Raw genomic sequence first — 19,670 nt, 5'->3', positions numbered from 1 at the left:
AGGATGTTGACATTTGCTTATTCTAATGCAGAACACTTCTGTGTTCAACACACCAAATAAGCAAGCTCATAGCTCTGTCCTATTAATAGGCATATGTGTCTCCTTCTTAAAAACCTTGTGAATGGTGCTGGACTACTATGACGGATCTTTAAACCTTGCGAGTCATGGTCTTTATGCACAAAACTCTGCTCTAGTGAGACCCCCCCTGGCGTACTGTGTCCAGCTGTGGAGACCTCAACACAAGAAGGACATGGACCTGTTGGAGCAGGTCCAGAGGAGGGACACAAACATGACCAAAGGGTTGGAGCACCTCTCCTACGAGGACAGGCTGAGAGAGTTGGGGTTGTTCAGCCTGGAGAAGAGAAAGCTCTGGGGAGACCTTATAGCAGCCTGCCAGTACCTGAAGGGGGCCTACATGAAAGCTGCAAAGGCGCTGCTTACAAGGACATGTAGCAACAGGACAAGGGGAAATGGTTTACACTAGATATCAGGAAGAAGTTCTTTACTATGAGCATAGTGAAGCGGTGGAACAGGTTGCCCAGAGAGGTGGTGGAGGGCCCATCCCTGGAGTCATTCAAGGTCAGGCTTGATGGGGCTCTCAGGAACCTGATCTAGTTAAAGATGTCCCTCCTGACTGCAGGGGCGTTGGTCTAGATGACCTTGAAAGGCCCATTCCAACCCAACACACTTTGTGATTTTATAACTAAACTTTCAAGCACTCTTAAAATTTTGCATTTCAGAGTTGTTTCAATGCTGTATTTAGACAGATAAACCTGTATGCTAAAGACCAAGGACACTGAAATCTGCAATCCTCCACTGTCCCGTCCCAAACCCTAGGTGGGAATTCATCTGCTAGTCTGAAGGACTATATACTTAACAGATGAGAGGAAATATCCCACACGTTGGCATTTGTGATACAATAAGTGTAATTTCACATATTCAGTTGCTTATCTTCTAGATGCATATCCTGATCTTACATCTATTTCTGCAGCTGGAAGAGAATTAAGGTTTAAGGCTGAAAAAAGCAAAAATATTCCAGCTAAAGTTGCTCATTTTTACCTTATTTTGAAAAAAATAACTGTTTGCCAGCAGAGCTTTATCAGCAGAACTTCATATATCAAGATTAGGTTTCAAGCAAGAGGTTTAATTTGCCTGAATAAATTTAAAAGTACCCTAAAAGAAACAGATATAATGACAAAAGGATTTCTGGTTTAGGAACTTAATTTATTAAGGTTTACCAGGCACAATGGTGTGTTTATGCTTTTAAGATCAGCTGAGCCCCTGAGTGATGGTGCTGTTATTTTGATTGTTGGTTTCATTGAAGTATAACATACCCACCTGTACCAGTAATGAGTGTTACAAAATTTTCTATTCCTTTTCCATGTCCAAATTTCCTCTCTGCTAGAGCAGCACAGTTTCCATCATTGTCCACCCAGACTGGAAGGTGCAGAGCATCAGATATTGGAGTTCTGAGATCCACAGAGCTCCACTCCTGGATAAGTTTCGTAGAGTGAAGTACAATTCCTTCTCGGGGGTTTACCCGTCCACCTGTGGAAATACCTATGTTCCAGAAATACAGGACAGAAAAATAAAAATTAAGTCTCTATAATACTTTAAGCAAAAGTACTATTCTTCTCTTTGCAGTAATAAGTATTTTTATTTCCAATACTAGTCTTTGAAGCAGAGTGTGAAATTAAAAATTTCTAAGTATTACTAGCAGTGCAATTTCTGACATGTAAAGGTAATTCACAGGACTCTATTGCTCTAATCACAATGCATTCAGGATCTTAAGACGATGTAGATGGATAATGATTAGTATTAGAGAGTTAATGCTCCTAAGAGCAAGATTGCAGCAAGTCACTTAGTACCTGGGTTTCTTCAACAATAAAAAAGACAGACAATAGGAAACTGTATAAAGTAAGTGGTTCAAATGCTGGAACTCTGGAAGACTCCTGGAATTTTCTGCAACTCTCAGGACTTAGAATGACTATAAGTAATCACTGGACTTTGAGTTTTGATTTCGACTTAAAAATACACTGTTTTCCAGAAAAATCAAGCTATTTTAGAGATGTGTCTCCTGAACAGAATAATGGCTTAATAATAGGCACTACTAGTCAAACCACTTTTCTCTACCTGAGGAGGCTTCCAAAGCTGATGGATTCTGTCAGGACCTTTGAAAAGTAGGCCACTCTATTACAGAAGTATTTCGCTCTAGACAAAGTTTGAGCATTTTGTCTATTATTCTTGGATAGAGCTTATATAATTGTGTCACTATCTAAAGATGTTCAGAAAAAAAGACTCAGGGAGTTAACATTAGTATAGAAAGCAGCCACAAAAGCTGCAAGACAAGCAGCTGAATTGAATACTAAAGCTGTAAGACTACCCAAAAGTCTCACTTCATAAAGGACGAATCATCTGAGAACTTGTCCAGTGAATAACTAATTGAAAGGACATTCCCAATGTTGATCAGTGCAGGTCTCCATAGGATTTTAAGAACCAGTTGTTTATTACAACAAAACCTTATTTAAAACTTAGTTGCTAATTCAGCAATAGCTTAGTAAAACATCTCTACTTTTTCTAAATGCTGTAACTGATGTAAACGACTATGGGAATTAGTAGAAGCTATGTTTTCATCCTCTTTACTATAAGCTCCAGAAAGATAACTTAAATACTGCCTCACAACAGTAAACAGCTCTCACAAGTACCTCTATGCACTTTGTGTATAGATCTGGGTCTGCCTTTTGTTTAAAATCTGTTCTGTAAAATTAAAAAAGAAAGTCAGCAGCAGCTGCTAGCGTTTTTTGAGCCTGATAGTTTTTACTTTTGCATCATTTTCACAAAGCAGTTTTTAATATAAAAATGCTTTCTTTTGAGTGAAAAAACAAAAGAGAACTTACTGCAGAGCTGTTGCAGTCTAGACTTATTTGATCATCAAGACAAAAAGATATTGAAAATTATTTTTTTCAGTCCTCCTTTTTTAATCACTCTCCCAATGTGTATTCTATTAGCGGGAGTTCCTCAACTAAATTTATGCTCGTGTACCTAGCTTTTGAGTGCTGACAGCAGTTCACTTGACTAAAAGGTGGAAAACACTTTTCATTGCTTTCTGTTAATAGCTCTTTTGCCTCATTAATTTCCAGTGGTTATTACTTTTACTCTTACCTACGACTCTAACCTACGACAGCTGGAAGAAGACCAGTGTTACTGATAAAAAGTCCAAGATTAAGTCCAGTCCTTCTGCTCAGTTGTATAATTTTTTCCAAAGTTATACAAACTCTCCATCTTATGATTATCAGCCTTTAGGAAATGACTAAAATCTAACACATTAATTACTCTTATAGGAATTATATGTCATTTGCTAAAAAGACCTTCGAATTTCAGCTAGTATTCTGATTCAAACTATGAGTCTGAACACAGCAAAGAGGAACCAATAAAAATGGCCAGGTAAGAATTTCTTATTCTGCAGCACATTTACCCTCATTACTTGGTTACTGAGCAGTAAGCAGTCACAGAAGGAAGAGGGCTGAAGAATAAGTAGGAATGTAATTCCTGTAAAACGACAAACAAGAGGCAAGTTTTTTCCCCAATACATATATGTCTGTAAACCAGTTCATGGTTTCATTATCCTGATACATGTAGCTGACTGTAAACTCTTCTTAAATACCTGAAATAGTGTCTACTACAGAGGGTACCATCTTTTCTACAGGAACTATGACACTTTCAAGCTTTAGAATATTTGGACACAATAAAATAATCTGGGTGGTTAAGTCATGTGTACTAGCCAACAGATAGTCTGAAAGATTGGATTAGAAGGTTTAACATATATCTTCTAATGGCTTTGTGCACTTAACATTGTTTTGAAAAACACTTTAAAAAGAATTCCAAATTAACTTTTCATCATACTGTGTGCTTCAAGTAAGTTTTTGTGTGGAGCAAACTACTTTTGTTTTGGAACATTTCTCAGCTGATACGACACATTAATCAACACATTCATAAATAACTGTAATGTCCAAGACCAAAGCTCCCAGTCATAAAATCATTGAATGGTTTAGGTTGGAAGGGATCTTATACATCATCTAGTTCCAACCCTCCTGCCATGGGGAGAGACACCTCCCACTGGAACAGGTTGCTCAAACCTCATCCAGCCTGGCCTTGAACACTTCCAGGGAAGGGACTTCCAAAGCTTCTCTGGGCAACCTGTTCCACTGTCTCATCACCCTCACAGAAAATACTTTCTTCCTTATATTCTACTCTCTTTCAGTTTGAAACCATAACCCCTTGGCCTATCACTAGACTCCCTGATCAAGAATCTCCCCTTCTTTCCTGTAGGCCTCCTGGAAGTACTGAAAGGCCACTATAAGGTCTCCCCAGAGCCTTCTCTTCTCCAGGTTGAACAACCCCAACTCTCAGCCTGGCCTTATGCGGGAGATGCTCCAGTCTCCTGATCATCTTTGTGGCCCTCCTCTGGACACACTCCAACAGGTCTACGTCCTTATGTTAGGGGCCCCAGAGCTGAACAGAGTGCTGCAGATAGGGTCTCATAAGAGCAGAGTAGAGGACAAGAATCACCTCCCTTGACCTGCTGGCCACGCTTCTTTTGATGCAGCCCAGGATGCAATTGGCTGTGAGTAGGCATTGTTGGCTCACCTGCAGTCTTTCATCCACCAACACCCCCATGTCCTTCTCACCATTAAACTGAAGAAGTCCTGTCTGATATAAAGATATGGCTTAAACCTGGAATTCTACTCGTATAAGTAAACCAGAAATAAACAAAAAGACTGCCTTTGTCTCTGTTAGCTCCAAGTTTCATTTCATGTTTTAGTCTTTTTAGTCTGCCTTAGTATAACAGAATTCTGCTGCAGTTGATCCGGGCCATATCTGAAGAGCTATTTCAATAAACACTAAGCATCTGACTCACAATTCTGACATGCAGGGAGCTTCAAAATCAACACATTCTATACACCACACATTTGAGATATAGTTTAGATATACAACAGCAGACTATATGTATGGCTGTTACTCTCTGGGATGACTTCAGTCAGCTTGTCACACATTTAAAAAGGTTTTTGTGTTAATATTTTTTAAGAGCATAAAATATATATAATCTGTTTTAAAAAGGTGTTTTGAATGAATCAGTAGTGCTTTCATTTCATGCTGAAAAACTTAAATGAAAAGTTAGCTTAACTTACTTTGTTAACTTTGTTAACTTACCTACTCCTAAAATTCTGCAGTTCACATTTACTGCCTCTGATGCGGCCTCTATACACATCTTTAGAATTAATTCTAGTCTATCTTCATAAGTTTTAGGGTTGAGCTGGGTATACTTCTTCACTATTTCACCCTAGAAATTAAAAACAAGAAGACATGCCATGCCCCAAAGAAATGTACTTCATAATGAAATATGTCTTCAATTTAAGCTACAGGTCAAGTTGGAAATGGAGAGTCATAACTTCTGTCTTTAAAAAAAAACCAAAAAGAGTACAGATGCTTGCTTTAGATCTTGGTTCTATAGATTTCTGAGAGCTCTGGGGGCAAGTTTGCAAGATTAGACCTTATATTCTGTTTCTGTAATCAACCTCCTCTGTCTGAAATAAAATACATATTTTAAGGAACACATGGATTGTGTAAAGAAATATCACAGGAGCTACTGGAACTGTTGTTAAGAGTAAACCATGATACAGCAATAGACTTAATAGTAAACTGTTGGGAAAAAAAAGGAGAGTAGCAATTGCTAAACAGGACAGTAAACCCACAGTGCTTTAAGAATAAAAAGTTTCCAGGTTGACTACATGGAAGTTTTTCATGGTGACACAGACTAGCACATGGAGTTATCCAGAGAGAAATGCTAGAAATTTCAATGCAAATTTTAGTATCCGTCAAGAAATAACTTTTATTCTAAGCTATTATAAACTTCTGAGTCACTTCAAATATTTCTGGAATACTGTCGACTGTCATGTATGTTTTGTAGGGGAGGGAGGGCCCAAGAGGGTTTTTTCAACCCCAGGAGCCACACACTGGTAATGAAAGCATTCATACTCGAATCTGTAGGTAGTAAGAAGCTAATCTTAATACTATAGGATTAGGCCAGGAAACTACTAAGCAATATATCTTCTGCAATGTTATTCTATTATATCTCCCATACTCTACAGTGTATCTAAGTCAACAGCACTGTATCAATACAACCAGGAAAAAAAAAGGAGTAACAAAGTCTACATGCAACATGGCTGAGTCACTGTTGCCAAAATAATTAGAAAATTTTGAGACTTCAATGGTTTGAGTATTAGATCATCCAAGCATCACATCAGCAATAGAGTTTGGGAATTTTTATGTTTAGTTTCCTCTTCATTTTTTAGTTCAGAGGGCAAGGGGGATCAGAAGTTATTTTGGAAAACAAGACTGCAGCAAATGTTATCAAAAGACACAACAGCTTTTAAGAGGCGCTTTTGAATACTCAGGTATTACTTTCTTCATGGAAAGAAAACTACAGCTCCAACTCTGCCATTTCCTGTTAAATGCTAACATCTGCTACAAAAAATTTATTATAGAAGTCTGATCTTTTTCTCTCTGAATTGGTAGTATTTCAACTTTCATAAATACTACCTCAAACTATGCTACAAAATGGATAAGATTTTTTTTTAAATATTTTTTTCCAGGCTGTGCTGGCAGAAAATGTGGTTCACTTCTAAAAAAAATCATGCTTCTAACAATATACTTCTAACAATTATACTTCTAACTTCTAAAAACAATTATACTTCTAACAATTATACTTCTAAAGTCATTAAGACTAAATTTAAAGATCTGTCTAAAAGATCTCCTTTTAAATGAATGCAAACAGTCTGGACCATATCAGGTCAACTGACATAGCCTAAATAATTCTAGTTTAACTTTTCCCTGTTTTTTATGTCTGTGATAACCACTGTTGTTCTTTCTCCTAGTGCTCTGTATCTCTGTGGTGTGATGCATTACGTTGAACACTCTTCCAGCTGAGGGACAGTACTGTCTTACTGGTTATGCTTCTATGCAGGAAGACACTCAAGACTATTTAATTACTGACTGTTTGTCACTTGGTAGAGGAGATGCAAAATTCTGGTTCCTGAACTCGCACCACCCACCATGAACCCACCACTCTCCCTCAGTAAAATGCTTTGCTAGATGATAGTTTTTGTTCAAAATAGCTCTATGTGTTCATTACATGGCTGTGTAAGGCAGTGGGGAAGTAAAAAAGACTGCTTTTGGAGCCTTTCCCTTATTTGCCTAACATATAAAAAGTTGCTAGCAATATGCACCAGCAAATGAACTTTCCTCATTGCACAGTGGTCTTAGAAGGGCAAACCAGCAAGCAAGTTGTATCAAGACTATATGAGTGGTGCAACAAATGAGGGAAATTATACGTTACCCCTCAACATTAAAGCCAGTAGGATGTTTTGTTTTGGAGCAATTTTGCATCATAAGCTCGCATCCCCACTGTAGGAACAGAACCAGAAAACCTAATGGAGTTTGCAGAATATCTAAAAGCACAACAGAGTATTTACCTTCATACTGACAATTGCTACTCGGAGATTTGTTCCACCTAGATCCACAGCCAGAGCACTCTGTGTCTCTAGAATATGGTCAATATCTTGAGATATATTATCTTTGACGGGAGGAAAACAGAATTTCTTTTGCAATGGCTCTTTGAGGTCAATAGATTTAAGGAACTTCAAAATCCTTGGAACAGCATTGCCATCTCCATATATTTTTGAGCTATAATGTGAAAAAAATTAATTCATTTAAGTGGAAAGAACTGTGATCTATGAAGTTCTTTATATGACAGAAGGCTGTAACACTGTCATTATAAAAGTATCATATGGCTACTATAACAATAAAGCAGCTCACACTCCTGAAGCCTGTCATGCGACATGGGAGACAGTATCAGTAGTATGAAGAACACAACAGATTGTGCAAGTTTGACATTAGCTCCATTTTGGAATACAAAACATGGAATGCAGAAAACTGGAAAGCTAACAGTGCAAAAAAAAAAAGTTTAATGCAAGGACACAGTGTAACATGGTGTCAGACAATTGGCATTACAGAATTCAGTTTTATTACTCTACTGAAAAGTCTTAAAAATATACTTTTGATTCTTGTCTTTAATTAAACAAATACTATCTCTTGAAGTTTATAAGAACTTCTCATATATTAAAGAACTGAGTGCCCATACTGTATGGCTGAAGAATAACAAAAAGCATCTTGCACGTGGGCAACTATGCATCATGCTTGAGGTGAATCCATCTATAAAGCAGCATGTCCTTCAGGTATGAATCAGAGGTAGGCAGACAGGATGATCTCCCCCATGCTGTTCCCATGGAACGAGCTCTCCTAATCATGCTAGTCTAAGCTAACATGACTTCTGACCTCTTGACACAGTTCCCCACAACATCCTTCTCCCTAATTTGGAAAAAATACGCATTTGATGGGTGGACTGTTCAGTGGATAAGGAATTGGTTGGATGGTCACACCCAGAGGGTTGGGGTCAATGGCTCGATGTCCAGATGGAGACAGGTGACAAGTAATATCCCTCAGGGGTCCACGCTGTGGCCAGTGCTCTTCAGTATCTTCATCAGTGACATAGACAGTGGGATTGAGTGTACCCTCAGCAAGTTTGCAGATGACACCAAGCCAAGTGGTCCAGTCAACGTGCCAGAGGAACAGAATGTCCTCCAGAATGACCTGAACAAGCTGGAGAGGTGGGCCCACGTGAACCTCACGAGGTTCAACAAGGCCAAGTGCCAGATCCTGCACCGGGGTTGGGGCAATGCTCATTATTAATACAGGCTGGGGGATGATGTGATAGAGAGTAGCCCCAAGGAAAAAGACTTGGGGGTACTGGTGGACAAAAAGCTGGACATAAGACAACGATGTGCACTTGCAGCCCAAAAGGCCGATCGTATTGTGGGCTGCATCAGAAGAAACGTAGCCAGCAGATCAAGAGAGGCGATCCTACCGTTCTGCTCTGCTGACACCTCACTTGGATTACTGAATCCAGCCTCGAGCCCCCAACACAGGAAGCACATGGACCTGTTGGAGTGGGTCCAAATGAGGGCCACAAAGATGATAAAAGGGCTGGAACACCTCTCCTATGAGGACAGGCTGAGAGAGTTTGGGTTGTTCAGCCTGGAGAAGGCTCCAGAGAGATCTTACAGCAGCCTGCCAGTACTTGAAGAGGGCCTACAGGAAGGCTGGGGAGTGACTGTTTACAAGGGTGTGCAGCAGCAGGACAGGGGGCAATGGTTTTAAACTAAAGCAGGGTAGATTTAGATTAGATGTTTGCAAGAATTTCTTCTCTATGAGGGTGGTGAAGCACTGGCACAGGTTGCACAGAGAGGTGGTAGAGGCCCCATCCCTGGAGACATTCCAGGTCAGGTTTGATGGGGCTCTGAGCAACCTGCTCTAATTGAAGATGTCCCTGCTCACTGCAGGGGTGTTGGACTAGATGATCTTTAAAGGTCCCTTCCAGCCCAGTGATTCTATGACTTTCTGCTCGATGTTGAAGTATTACTTGTACCAAAACATTACTAACATTTTGTTTTACAAATATACTAAAGTGCACACCAGACACTGCACTGTGATTCTAAGGTATGTGCAATGACAAGCAATTTGTAACCTCAAGACTAGTGCACTGAAAGCACTCCAATATAATGAATGACCTCAGGACTAACTTTTACTCTACTGTTTTAACAATGAAACAAGATGAATATACTTACCATGGATATTGTTTACCAAACTGCAGCTGTAGAGCATGTAGAATCTTATCCTGTGTATCAGCATCACGAACATGAAGAACATTTTCACCTAGATGACAAAATTTAACATAATAAGGCAGGTCAGCTCTCAAATTATATTAGACAATAGGAACTGCATTAGAAATGAAGAAAAAAAATACTTTTGTTTCCTTTGAGCAGGAAGGACTCCAGCCAGATCAACAATACTTTTCATCAATTATATGCCTCCTCTTCCAATAAAGCAACTCTTATGATAGGCTGTCATGCATTACAAATACTAGCCTGCAGCAGAATTCTATTACTAAATTAAAAATGCATGAATGAAAACAGGGGCTGTCATAGGTTAGGGCCAGGCCACCCACTACATGAATGACAGATGCTCTCTAGTAAGCTCTGCAATAACCCCTCTCCTTCCCAAAATGGAAAAGGGTAAAAAAAAAAAAAAGGCAGAGAGACTTAAGATACTGGAAAACTAAACAGTTTTAGTGAAAATAGTTCTAATAATATATGAGAATAATAAAATAAAAACAAATATTTTCAAAACCAATATCGAACCCAACTCCTCCTACCATGGCAATCACCACTGATGCTTATGCTGCAGAGCAGGCAGGGCAGGCACCTGGCAAAGTCCCAGACTCAGTGACAGAATACAGCTTCTGATACAGAAGCTGGATTCAGGAACCCACAGGTTGGTAATGACGGCAGAATAATGGATGGAGTCCTCCTCAGACACCAGCCATTTAAGAAGAGTGCTTAACCTCCTGAGATCTATACTGCATACGACATACATGGAATGGAATACTGTGTAGGTCACTTGTTCTGTCTGCTCCTTCCCAGAGGCATAACCTTTTACTTCCTTATGACTCTTTTACTTCCTGGCACCGCCCAACATGTTACATAAGATTACACAGTGACCTTGGTTACTATAAGAGCAAGTAAAAGCAAGAACCTTTCTGCATACTAATCCTTAGCAGTAACTATAAACATCAGGGGTTACCACTTCTAGCAGCAGACGTTGTTTGCAAACTTATGCTGTTAACTTCAGAAAGTGCAGTCTCTTAGAAGAGACGTAACTGAAAAGTAAAATCACTGAACACAACTGGTTCTGTTCAGCTGAAACAGGACTGGGGTCAATGGCTATGTGTCATATCATGTATCTGTTAAATACTGCAATACAGCTAGTACCAGAAGTGGTGAAGAGTTCATATGCCTATCAAACATCAAACTAGCTATAAAGGAAGACAATCAGTTGCCTGTTCTGCTAAATGGAATCCACTGCATATGGAGATATATCTCAACTTGTCTCTACATAAAAGCCTTGTTATCTTATGTAAAACATACAAGCAGCACTAACATGATACAGGAGTAGCCACTGAAGCTTTATAATGGGTCAAATATTGTATTGCACTGATACTGCAACATGGCCTCTGTCAGGCATTCATTTGACTTTATGCTGTGGGAAGAAAACCAAAACTCAGCACCATGAAGAAATTATAGTTAGGCAACCACATACCTGTTTCTCTTCCTGTCTGACGTGTCCCCAAGTTGATGACAGGTGTACCAAATGCTCCCACCTCTCTGACACCACAGCTGCTGTTACCTATCATACAACCCGCGTGAGCAACTAGCTGAATGAATTGGTCAAATGGGACATGCTTTACTGCCCGAAAATTGGGATGATGTTCAATGCCTTTCTTCCTCATCACCCGAACCATCTCTTTGCTTCCTACAAAAAATAAGAGGTAGAATAAATTATTCTATTGTTAAACTGGAAGTCCAGACATTCAAAGGAACTAATAGCTGTTCATTGAGTTGCCAGTTCTGAGTAGTTTTTATTTTCTTTTTATCCTCAGAGTGTAAGTTGCAGATCTGAGCAAGTTTGATCGCAAAAAACACTGCAAAAATGTATTCGTAGTTTTTAGTTAATTTAAGAGGCATTAATATTGCTTCTACATGTCACATGGTTTCCCTTCATCTTCCTCCCCACACTGAAAAGCTGAAATGTCATCCACCAATGTGAACGTGGAGCTGCAGTGGATGCACACGTGATGCTGAGACCATGCAGCTATTTCCATCTGGCTGGAGGTTCTGGGGTAAAAGCACCCCACAAGAACCAGTTTGTGCTTTGAAGACAACCAACCCATTATGTGTCCCTCTGTCATGAAAGTATTTTACTCACCTGCATCCACATTAGGGAATAGAACAAGTGTTCTCTTGTTGAAGGAGATGAGTGCATCTAGTGTCAGCTCAAACATCTTTATGGAATGTTTAATATCTGTGGTCACAGGATGCTGCAGAGCAACTATATAATCTCTGGTTTTGACATCTTCACCTGTCCAAGTGGAGCCCAAGAGAAGTTTGTTTTTTTTTTTTTAATTGGTATAGAATATGAAGATGAAGGGAGAACATAATTTTGAAACTACTGATGTGAAAACCTTAACAGTCAAGGCACTGAACGGGATACCTAACACACAAATTTCCTCGATACAGTAGAACTCAAGGGAGGAACAGAAGGATCTAGCTTGTAATTTGCCCTCTAAGCAAGTCTTATAACTTTAGAAACCATTGCCTAAACTATTACCTAATGAACTGTGTTCTCACATCACTGTAAATCTGGAATAACATGAAACTCCTGAAGCTGCTCAGGCTTTTTGTCACTTGTCCATCTCTGAGGAAAAATTTCATTCCCATTGCTTTAGAAGTTAGTAATACTTGGTTTAGTACATTTAATAAAAAAGTCTATCTGCAAAATATTCACCTGTTGATCCAAGAAGTTGCAAGCTTCCAACTCCCCAAGTTAATGTGCCATAGAGGAGATTGCTTTGTCAAAGATAAAAAGCAAACACAAAATCCCAATGTATACAGGAATTATCTGTAAGTCAATGAATACAAATTGCTAACAGCCTTTGGCACATATTGCCCTGTTGCAGTATATTCCTCAAAACAATGTTCATAATATAAAATTCCTTTATTTTTTTTATATTAGCTTTGAACAGCTTTGATTCTATTTAAGTACACCCTTTAAACCAAAATAACTGTTCCAGCTCAGGAAATTACCCATTTAAATAATTTTTTTTTGATTTGGCAAAAGGACCATATGTGTTTACTAGGACAGTTTTGTAGCTTTCCAGCTATACAGGGTATAACACAGAAAAAGTAGAAAGAAGTACTAGATACTATGACCAAATATAATAGTTTTCTGAAAAGAGACAAGTTGATGCTTGATAATCATCTCCAATTACGCAAACTTAAACTTACTAGCAAGAAGTTAGTCTCATTTCCTGCAACAAATCCTGTAGACTGATAACCTAGTTACTAAGTTTGTGTAGTACTGAAAGTCATATGAAAAACACAAAAAGTGGACTGCTCACCTAGCCACATGCATATAATACTCATGTAGTCCTTCTTTTTGGCAGAGAGAAGCTTATCATATGAGGGGCAGCCCGCTAAAAGGATGCGGTCGTGGTCTTCACACATGGCTATCAAATGCTGCTCTGCACTCCTTGTGCAGCACACATGGTAATGGGCCAATTTGGTTATCGCATGTCTGATAGAGTCATCAATGGTCCCACTGACCTCCCCACCTTCAATGTGAAGAATACGAATGTTCATAAGAGCTGCAGATGTGGCCAGGGCCAAAGCATCAAATCTGTCCCCGTGAACTATCATTATGTCAGGTTTAAGGCGGTTCAGGACATCCGGTAACTTGACTAATGCAAGACCCACTGACTCCACCATAGCTGCCTCATCCTCCCCTCTCACAATGGTGTGCAATCGTGTATGAATATCGAAGTCATCTTGTTCAATCATACGATAGGTATTACTGAAAGTAAAAGAAAAAGGGTAAATAAAACTTTTACAGCAACACAGCTTGACAAAGTAATTGCTTATTAGAACAGCTGTACTGGTTTGAACAAAGGCTTGCTTATGACATCTCTACTGAGGAAACTAGCTTTTAAGTTTTTAACAGAATACTCTTATCTGTATGAAGAACTCCCTCCATATTACAAGCATCAGATTTCTCTAGACACTTTCAATGAGAAGCTTTGGGTCACCTAGAGTAGGTCACACTGGAACGTGTCCAGATAGGCTTTGAATGTCTCCAGAGAAGGAGACTCCACAACCTCCCTGGGAAGCCTGTTTCAGTTTTTTCCTAATGTTTTTATGGAACCTCCTATGTTCCAGCTTGTATCCGTTGCCCCTTGTCCTGTCATTGGACATCACTGGAAAGAGCCTGGCTCCATCCTCCTGACACTCATCCTTTACATATTTATATATATTAATGAGGTCACCCCTCAGCCTCCTTTTCTCCAAGCTAAAGAGAACCAGCTTCTTCACAGCCTCTCCTCATAAGGGAGATGTTCCACTCCCTTCATCATCTTTGTGGCTCTGCACTGGACTCTCTCAAGCAGTTCCCTGTCTCTCTTGATCTGAGGGGCCCAGAACTGGACACAGTATTCCAGATGTGGCCTCACCAGGGCAGAGTAGAATGAGAGGAGAACCTCCCTTGCCCTAGTAGTTACACCCGTTCTAATACACCCCAGGATGCCACTGGCCTTCTTGGCCACAGGGGCAAGAATTCTGTGATTTTGTGAAATCCTTTTTGTTCATGTGTTTGCAGAGCCTTTCAGAAAATAGATAGAGCATGATTTCCTTTCAGGAAAGGCATGTTGCCTCTTCACCAACATATAGACTTTGCTGGATAAATGTATAAATACAACAAATATAATGCAAAGCCTGTATGTGCCAGGAAAACATCCTGCAGCTAGCATCCATTTTTCTGACTCTGTGTTTCAACTGTATCAAGACTTACATCCTTAAGAAATCACTGCATGAAAAGGCCTTAAGTTAAGGACACGGGCTTTTCCACTGAAGAAAAAAGGTTTTACACACATAATATCAGTTTCATCCATAATGAGAAAACTAAGATATACCATGAATACTAAGAATTGTTACTGTTTACAGCCATGTATTTGGAATATGAAAGATCATCTGTATAAAATTATCTTCAAAATTGTCTTCAAAATTCATTAAGCCTGACCGAAATATTCTGCATATTTTGGCTGGAATATGAGAGAAGAAAACACAGAAGTTTTCCAATTCTGTCTTCAACCTACCTGACATATTCACTGTCTTCAAAGGATTACACTTTTGAACTTATTTAAATCAGATTTCATTTTCATTAAATCCACTCTTCTACTAACATTCTGCAAATGAACATCTCATGAACTGCATGCTGAGCAAAGATGCCAAAGATTATCAAGTGCTCCAGCTCAAGTAGAGAAGCAATCTCCACTCTGCGTAACTAAAGAAAACCCTATCTCTTCAGTTTTTCTCACTGCTGTAACACACAGCATATACTCCTACAAGTAACTTCGGTAATTTGTGGTTTTTGTTGGTTTTTTTTTTAAAGGCAAATCCTTTTTATGTGACTGAATGAAGTGGATCAGATTTTTATAGGATAAACTGCACTTAATTTCCAGTGCCATCTACAATTTTCCTTCATAGGCCTGCCTTTTTCTCTACTACATATATTTATCTCAAAAACCTTTCTTCTATTTTCTTCTATATTCTTCACATTCTTCAAAGTCAAAATTTAGGGAACAAACAAGATTGCATTCTTATTGTTTTGTTTCTCTTACTGTCCTCTGAACATTTCAGTATGAAATATTTCACAGGATCACTAGCATTTGAATTCCACTACTGCTGATTACCCTACTCAAATCACTAGAACACATATGTTTTGAGGATCCACTAATTCCCTATGATCCTTCAGATTAAGGAGATTAGGGCTAAATCCTAAAGAAAACCTAAGCAGTACCAGGGTTTAAAACTACCTGCCACAACAGCAACATTGGTCATATCAAAATCTATATTGCTTTGTGCATTACAAATAATTTACATCACTGATAGGCATAAAACACTTTGGAAACAGAAAAGTACTATTTCGTATTACTTTGCACAAGTCTTCATATTACTTTGAAGACAGCAGAGACTTCAGAATTCTAGGAAAAATCAGAGCCATGTTCCTCCTATTCAGCAAATGAAATGAGGATATCTTACTTCTCCAATCAGACAGCGTGTAATTCAACATGATAACCTGGCAAGCGGTTTAATTAGGTTTCTTTATTTAAATTGGGTTAGTCTCATGGTGCACCTTGCTATGTTATTAGATGAAAACAACATACAGTACAAAGCAAGGAACAAAGCACTATATTGAGAACAGGCAGCAGGAGAACTTCCTCCTTGACATAATATAACTTATTCACTCATTAACTTAAAAAGTGCCAGAATTTCTTACTGGAAAGTCCAAAAAGTGTCTTCACTTGTAGATATGCATAACAGTTCTAAAACCAACAATGCTGATACGCTGCAAGCCTTTTGCTAAAGCCTGATTTTGACTTGCAGTGTAAGCGTTTTCCTAGCTATTTTACTTATTGGACCCAATCTGGTAAATGCAGCCTAAGGAAAACCACCCGAACAACTACAACCTGAGCAAGAGTACACATGCTGTTTCTTCTGCCTTCTCCTCAGAAAACAGAGTAATATTCACCTGGGATATGAGAAATCCTTCCAAAGGAATCTGACTTCTTACCTACAGGGCACTATGAAGGGGACCCTAATCTCTCCTGTCAAACCATACCTAATATATCCATCAGTTATTCATTTAGTCAGAAAGATACAAATATCCTTTCCTTCCTTCACAATCCTGGAAGTAAGAACTAACAGTATTCCGCTGGGATATGGAATACCTAAGTACTTTCTCCCATAAATATGCAAAACATAGGAGCTGCAACTTAAAATGACTGAAGATTACCTTTCCTCTGTAAAAATTACAAGCTGCGGAACATTTTTAGTCAATAATCACCAGATTCTTAGGGAAATCTGAATTAATTGAGTTTCTCATTTCATATAGCCTGTGATCCTGAAGACCTCAATTACAGCATCTACACAAAACTTTCTAGAATTCTAAGACTGGTTGAAAAAAAACAAACAGAAACAGACAGTCTCAGAAGGAGCTAAAAATTGGAAAAAACCCCACGTTTAAAATTTTGTTGGGTAGATTCACAACTCCAAGGATTTTATTACGTAACATTTATGCTGTTATCAATAATATCCTAGAAAGAGATGGCAAAGATGATACAAATATTCACCTTACCCATAATCATCAATCAGGTGGGAACCGAGCACTACAACATCAAGCTCAAAGAACTGTGGTTCTGCCTTAATACCAAACATAATGGGAGCTAACTTTGAATAATCAGCACGGTTGCATGTAGCAACACAAACACGAAGTTTGTGGTTGTTTCCATTCTTCTCCATGACTTCCTTTTGTTTCTGTTTTGAAAGATTCTTGAAATACACTTCCTGAAATAATAGGCAAAAAAATAAACAAGCAGCATTAATAGCTTTATAGTAAGTAAATTGCACTCTTCATGAACAGCATACACAAGCATAGCTCAGAACTGTGGAAACATATGAACTCATCACTTGATAACAGACAACTTATACCTTACAGTACCTATAATTAGAAGATCTAGAAATATAGAAATTTAGAAATGGACAGATGATTTTTTTTTAATTAAAACTCAATTTTAATCCCTCTATTTCTCTAAATAATGCATAAAAAAACTACATAAACAATATTTAAGTGTTATAAAGCTTGACTATAATTAAACAGTAAAATCACTGTTGCCTGTTCAGATGGAAATTTCTATATAAGTGAAAAAATTATTGATTCAATAGTAAAGTAAAGAAAAAAGAAAACAACTTTCATTCTCCAAAACCACAGAATGGAACAAACTGCTAAAAGATTCATCCACTGATAGATGCTCTGAACAAAAAGAGAAAGTTTTTGCCCATCAGTTTATGTATCTGTTAAACATACTTTGATGAGATAAAAGGAGTTAAACATTGACTTGTAAACCCTTCCATACTTTTTGCATGCCAAAGTATATCAAGATATTCAGTAATACAGTATTAGGTTACAATAAGACAACAATGTCTGGAGACAATTAGACAAATAAGGATGATCATTACTATAATGCAATTTGGAGGCTATTAAAAAGAAAAAGGAGGGAGAAGGATGCCTTCACAATTGATATGACACTGAAACCTAGAGTTTTTACAAGCATATCAACAGCTACTATAAAAAAAGTTTTCACTAATCCAATTTTACATCTTATTTAGCAGCTGATTAAACTATGTAGTAATTTTTAATGTTTTCCTATCTTCTGGTTACCATTTTACCTTACCGGTTTTATTTTTTTTCTGATTTTTTTTGTTTTTGTTTGTTTTGTTTTTCATTTAGCAATTGGAAAAAAATTCTAAAGAAAAAAAAGCCTATAAAAAAGGACATAGCAACACCTACCCCAAAATAACCCAGATTTCCTCTCTCTCCCCCAAAAAATAAGTTGGTAGCAGTGTGTAAGCTATTTGTAAGTTTTTTGTTGTTCTCCTTCCAAAAATAACTGTATTTTTAAGAAGTATCATCCTTTTGGCCTGAATCTAACATTATGTCAGATTTTTACTCCAGTTCAAAAGCAAATAAGCTTTTCCCACAAGGATTGCTCATCTCTGACTCAGAGCACCATCAATCTCTCCACTGGTATTGAGAGCTAGGGAAGTTCTTCCTGAGCAGCTGCTATATAAGCATGACAATATCAACATTCAACTTCATACTCCTTCTATATTACTTTTTTTCTTTAGTAATTTTTTTGAAGAAAGGCTGTTGTGACATCCCATTCTTATGAAACTTATAAAATCTGGCAACTTCTCAAATATTTTTCTATTTTTAAACAGAATTAATTTAGAATTTATCATGCATAATAAAAAAAATGTTTGGTGATCAGGAATCTACTCCAAGTTGTAAAAGGTAAGAGACATTTCTGGTCTCCACTTGCAATACACTGTGGTTCTGCAAAACTATGACTGGCAATGATATTTTTTTCTAGTTTAACTCCAGCAACCATGATTCCTGAGCAAGTTTACACTGCCTTTCAGAATAAAACTGATTTAGCAAAAATCTAAAGACAACTGCCATGACTAAGCTCGTAAGAAATGGCATTTCTCATTTACTTAAGCAAAGCAGCTATAGCTACACCAACCAACTTTAGTAGAATAGATACACTCTTTACAGTAACTCTGCATGTGCTTAGGCTTTGCTGTGTGATGTACAGACAGGTTATTCTACCCAAAATTCTTCCCGCACCATTTACACCATATGTACTCATGCCACCTTCCTTTACCCATGGAGCCATTGCCTGTATGCACACTCATCCGGGGCCTGTTCCAGCAGCCCTATGCAAGTACACATATAAAAAATCAAGTCTTTCAACAATCGCCTTGAACACATCTGTGTGAGCAGAAAAAGCCTTCTCATTATCACCCTATTTGTTTCTTATAACCTTGTACATGTCACCCTAGGGTGATATCTGTGCACCACTTCCCTCCAAAATGATACCATCCTCTTGACTGACCTCTTGGCTTCCTAGCAGCTACAGCTCTCAAGTATGCAGATACCTTTATTACCCAAATGCAGGGTCTGCCCTTCTGTACCTTTCCTCCCCACCTGCAAAGTATTACTCCTGCTGCACACCCCCAACACACACTAGCGCACACCTCTTCATGGAAAACCCTTCTGCCACGCGAGATTCATGTGTGCACATATCCACCCGCAGGGTCATTTCCACTACAGGCCTGCTAAATCCAGTTACTCAACCTCTAACAAGCAAAAGTGCACATGCACCTTTCTGCCGGACAGCCCTTCCGTTCTCCCTGATTTGCTCGTGTATACACTCACACCTATGGCCATTCTCTTCATTCCCCCGGGAAAGGGCTCACACGCAACTTCCCGCTGGCAGGAACTGCAGAGCCCTGCATCTCACCTAGGCACGTGCGGGCACGACA

The 19,670-nt window shown here is 38.6% G+C and overlaps 1 protein-coding gene across 3 annotated transcripts in view; it reads right to left on the bottom strand.

Moving 5' to 3' along the window:
• Positions 1-17,123, bottom strand: part of GNE (glucosamine (UDP-N-acetyl)-2-epimerase/N-acetylmannosamine kinase) — a 19,015-nt gene extending 1,892 nt beyond the window's left edge. The window contains exons 1-8 of one of the 3 annotated variants that reach the window (XM_009875026.1): positions 16,921-17,123; positions 13,133-13,584; positions 11,941-12,093; positions 11,275-11,487; positions 9,744-9,831; positions 7,533-7,743; positions 5,212-5,341; positions 1,339-1,560 (exon numbers count right to left, since the gene is read on the bottom strand). In XM_009875026.1, coding sequence (XP_009873328.1) covers positions 1,339-1,560; positions 5,212-5,341; positions 7,533-7,743; positions 9,744-9,831; positions 11,275-11,487; positions 11,941-12,093; positions 13,133-13,584; positions 16,921-17,084 — 1,633 coding nt within the window. In that variant the 5' untranslated portion in view covers positions 17,085-17,123. Of the gene's footprint in view, positions 1-1,338; positions 1,561-5,211; positions 5,342-7,532; positions 7,744-9,743; positions 9,832-11,274; positions 11,488-11,940; positions 12,094-13,132; positions 13,585-16,920 lie in introns of those variants that run through there. The other 2 variants (XM_009875024.1, XM_009875025.1) reach the window with 2 other exon arrangements.
• Between the last annotated feature and the right edge of the window lie 2,547 nt (positions 17,124-19,670).

Source organism: Apaloderma vittatum, unplaced genomic scaffold, assembly GCF_000703405.1.
Source record: "Apaloderma vittatum isolate BGI_N311 unplaced genomic scaffold, ASM70340v1 scaffold2828, whole genome shotgun sequence".
NCBI classification, from domain to species: domain Eukaryota; kingdom Metazoa; phylum Chordata; class Aves; order Trogoniformes; family Trogonidae; genus Apaloderma; species Apaloderma vittatum.
The sequence above is the reverse complement of the archived record's forward strand: the minus strand, read 5'-3'. Positions and strand labels throughout refer to the sequence as shown.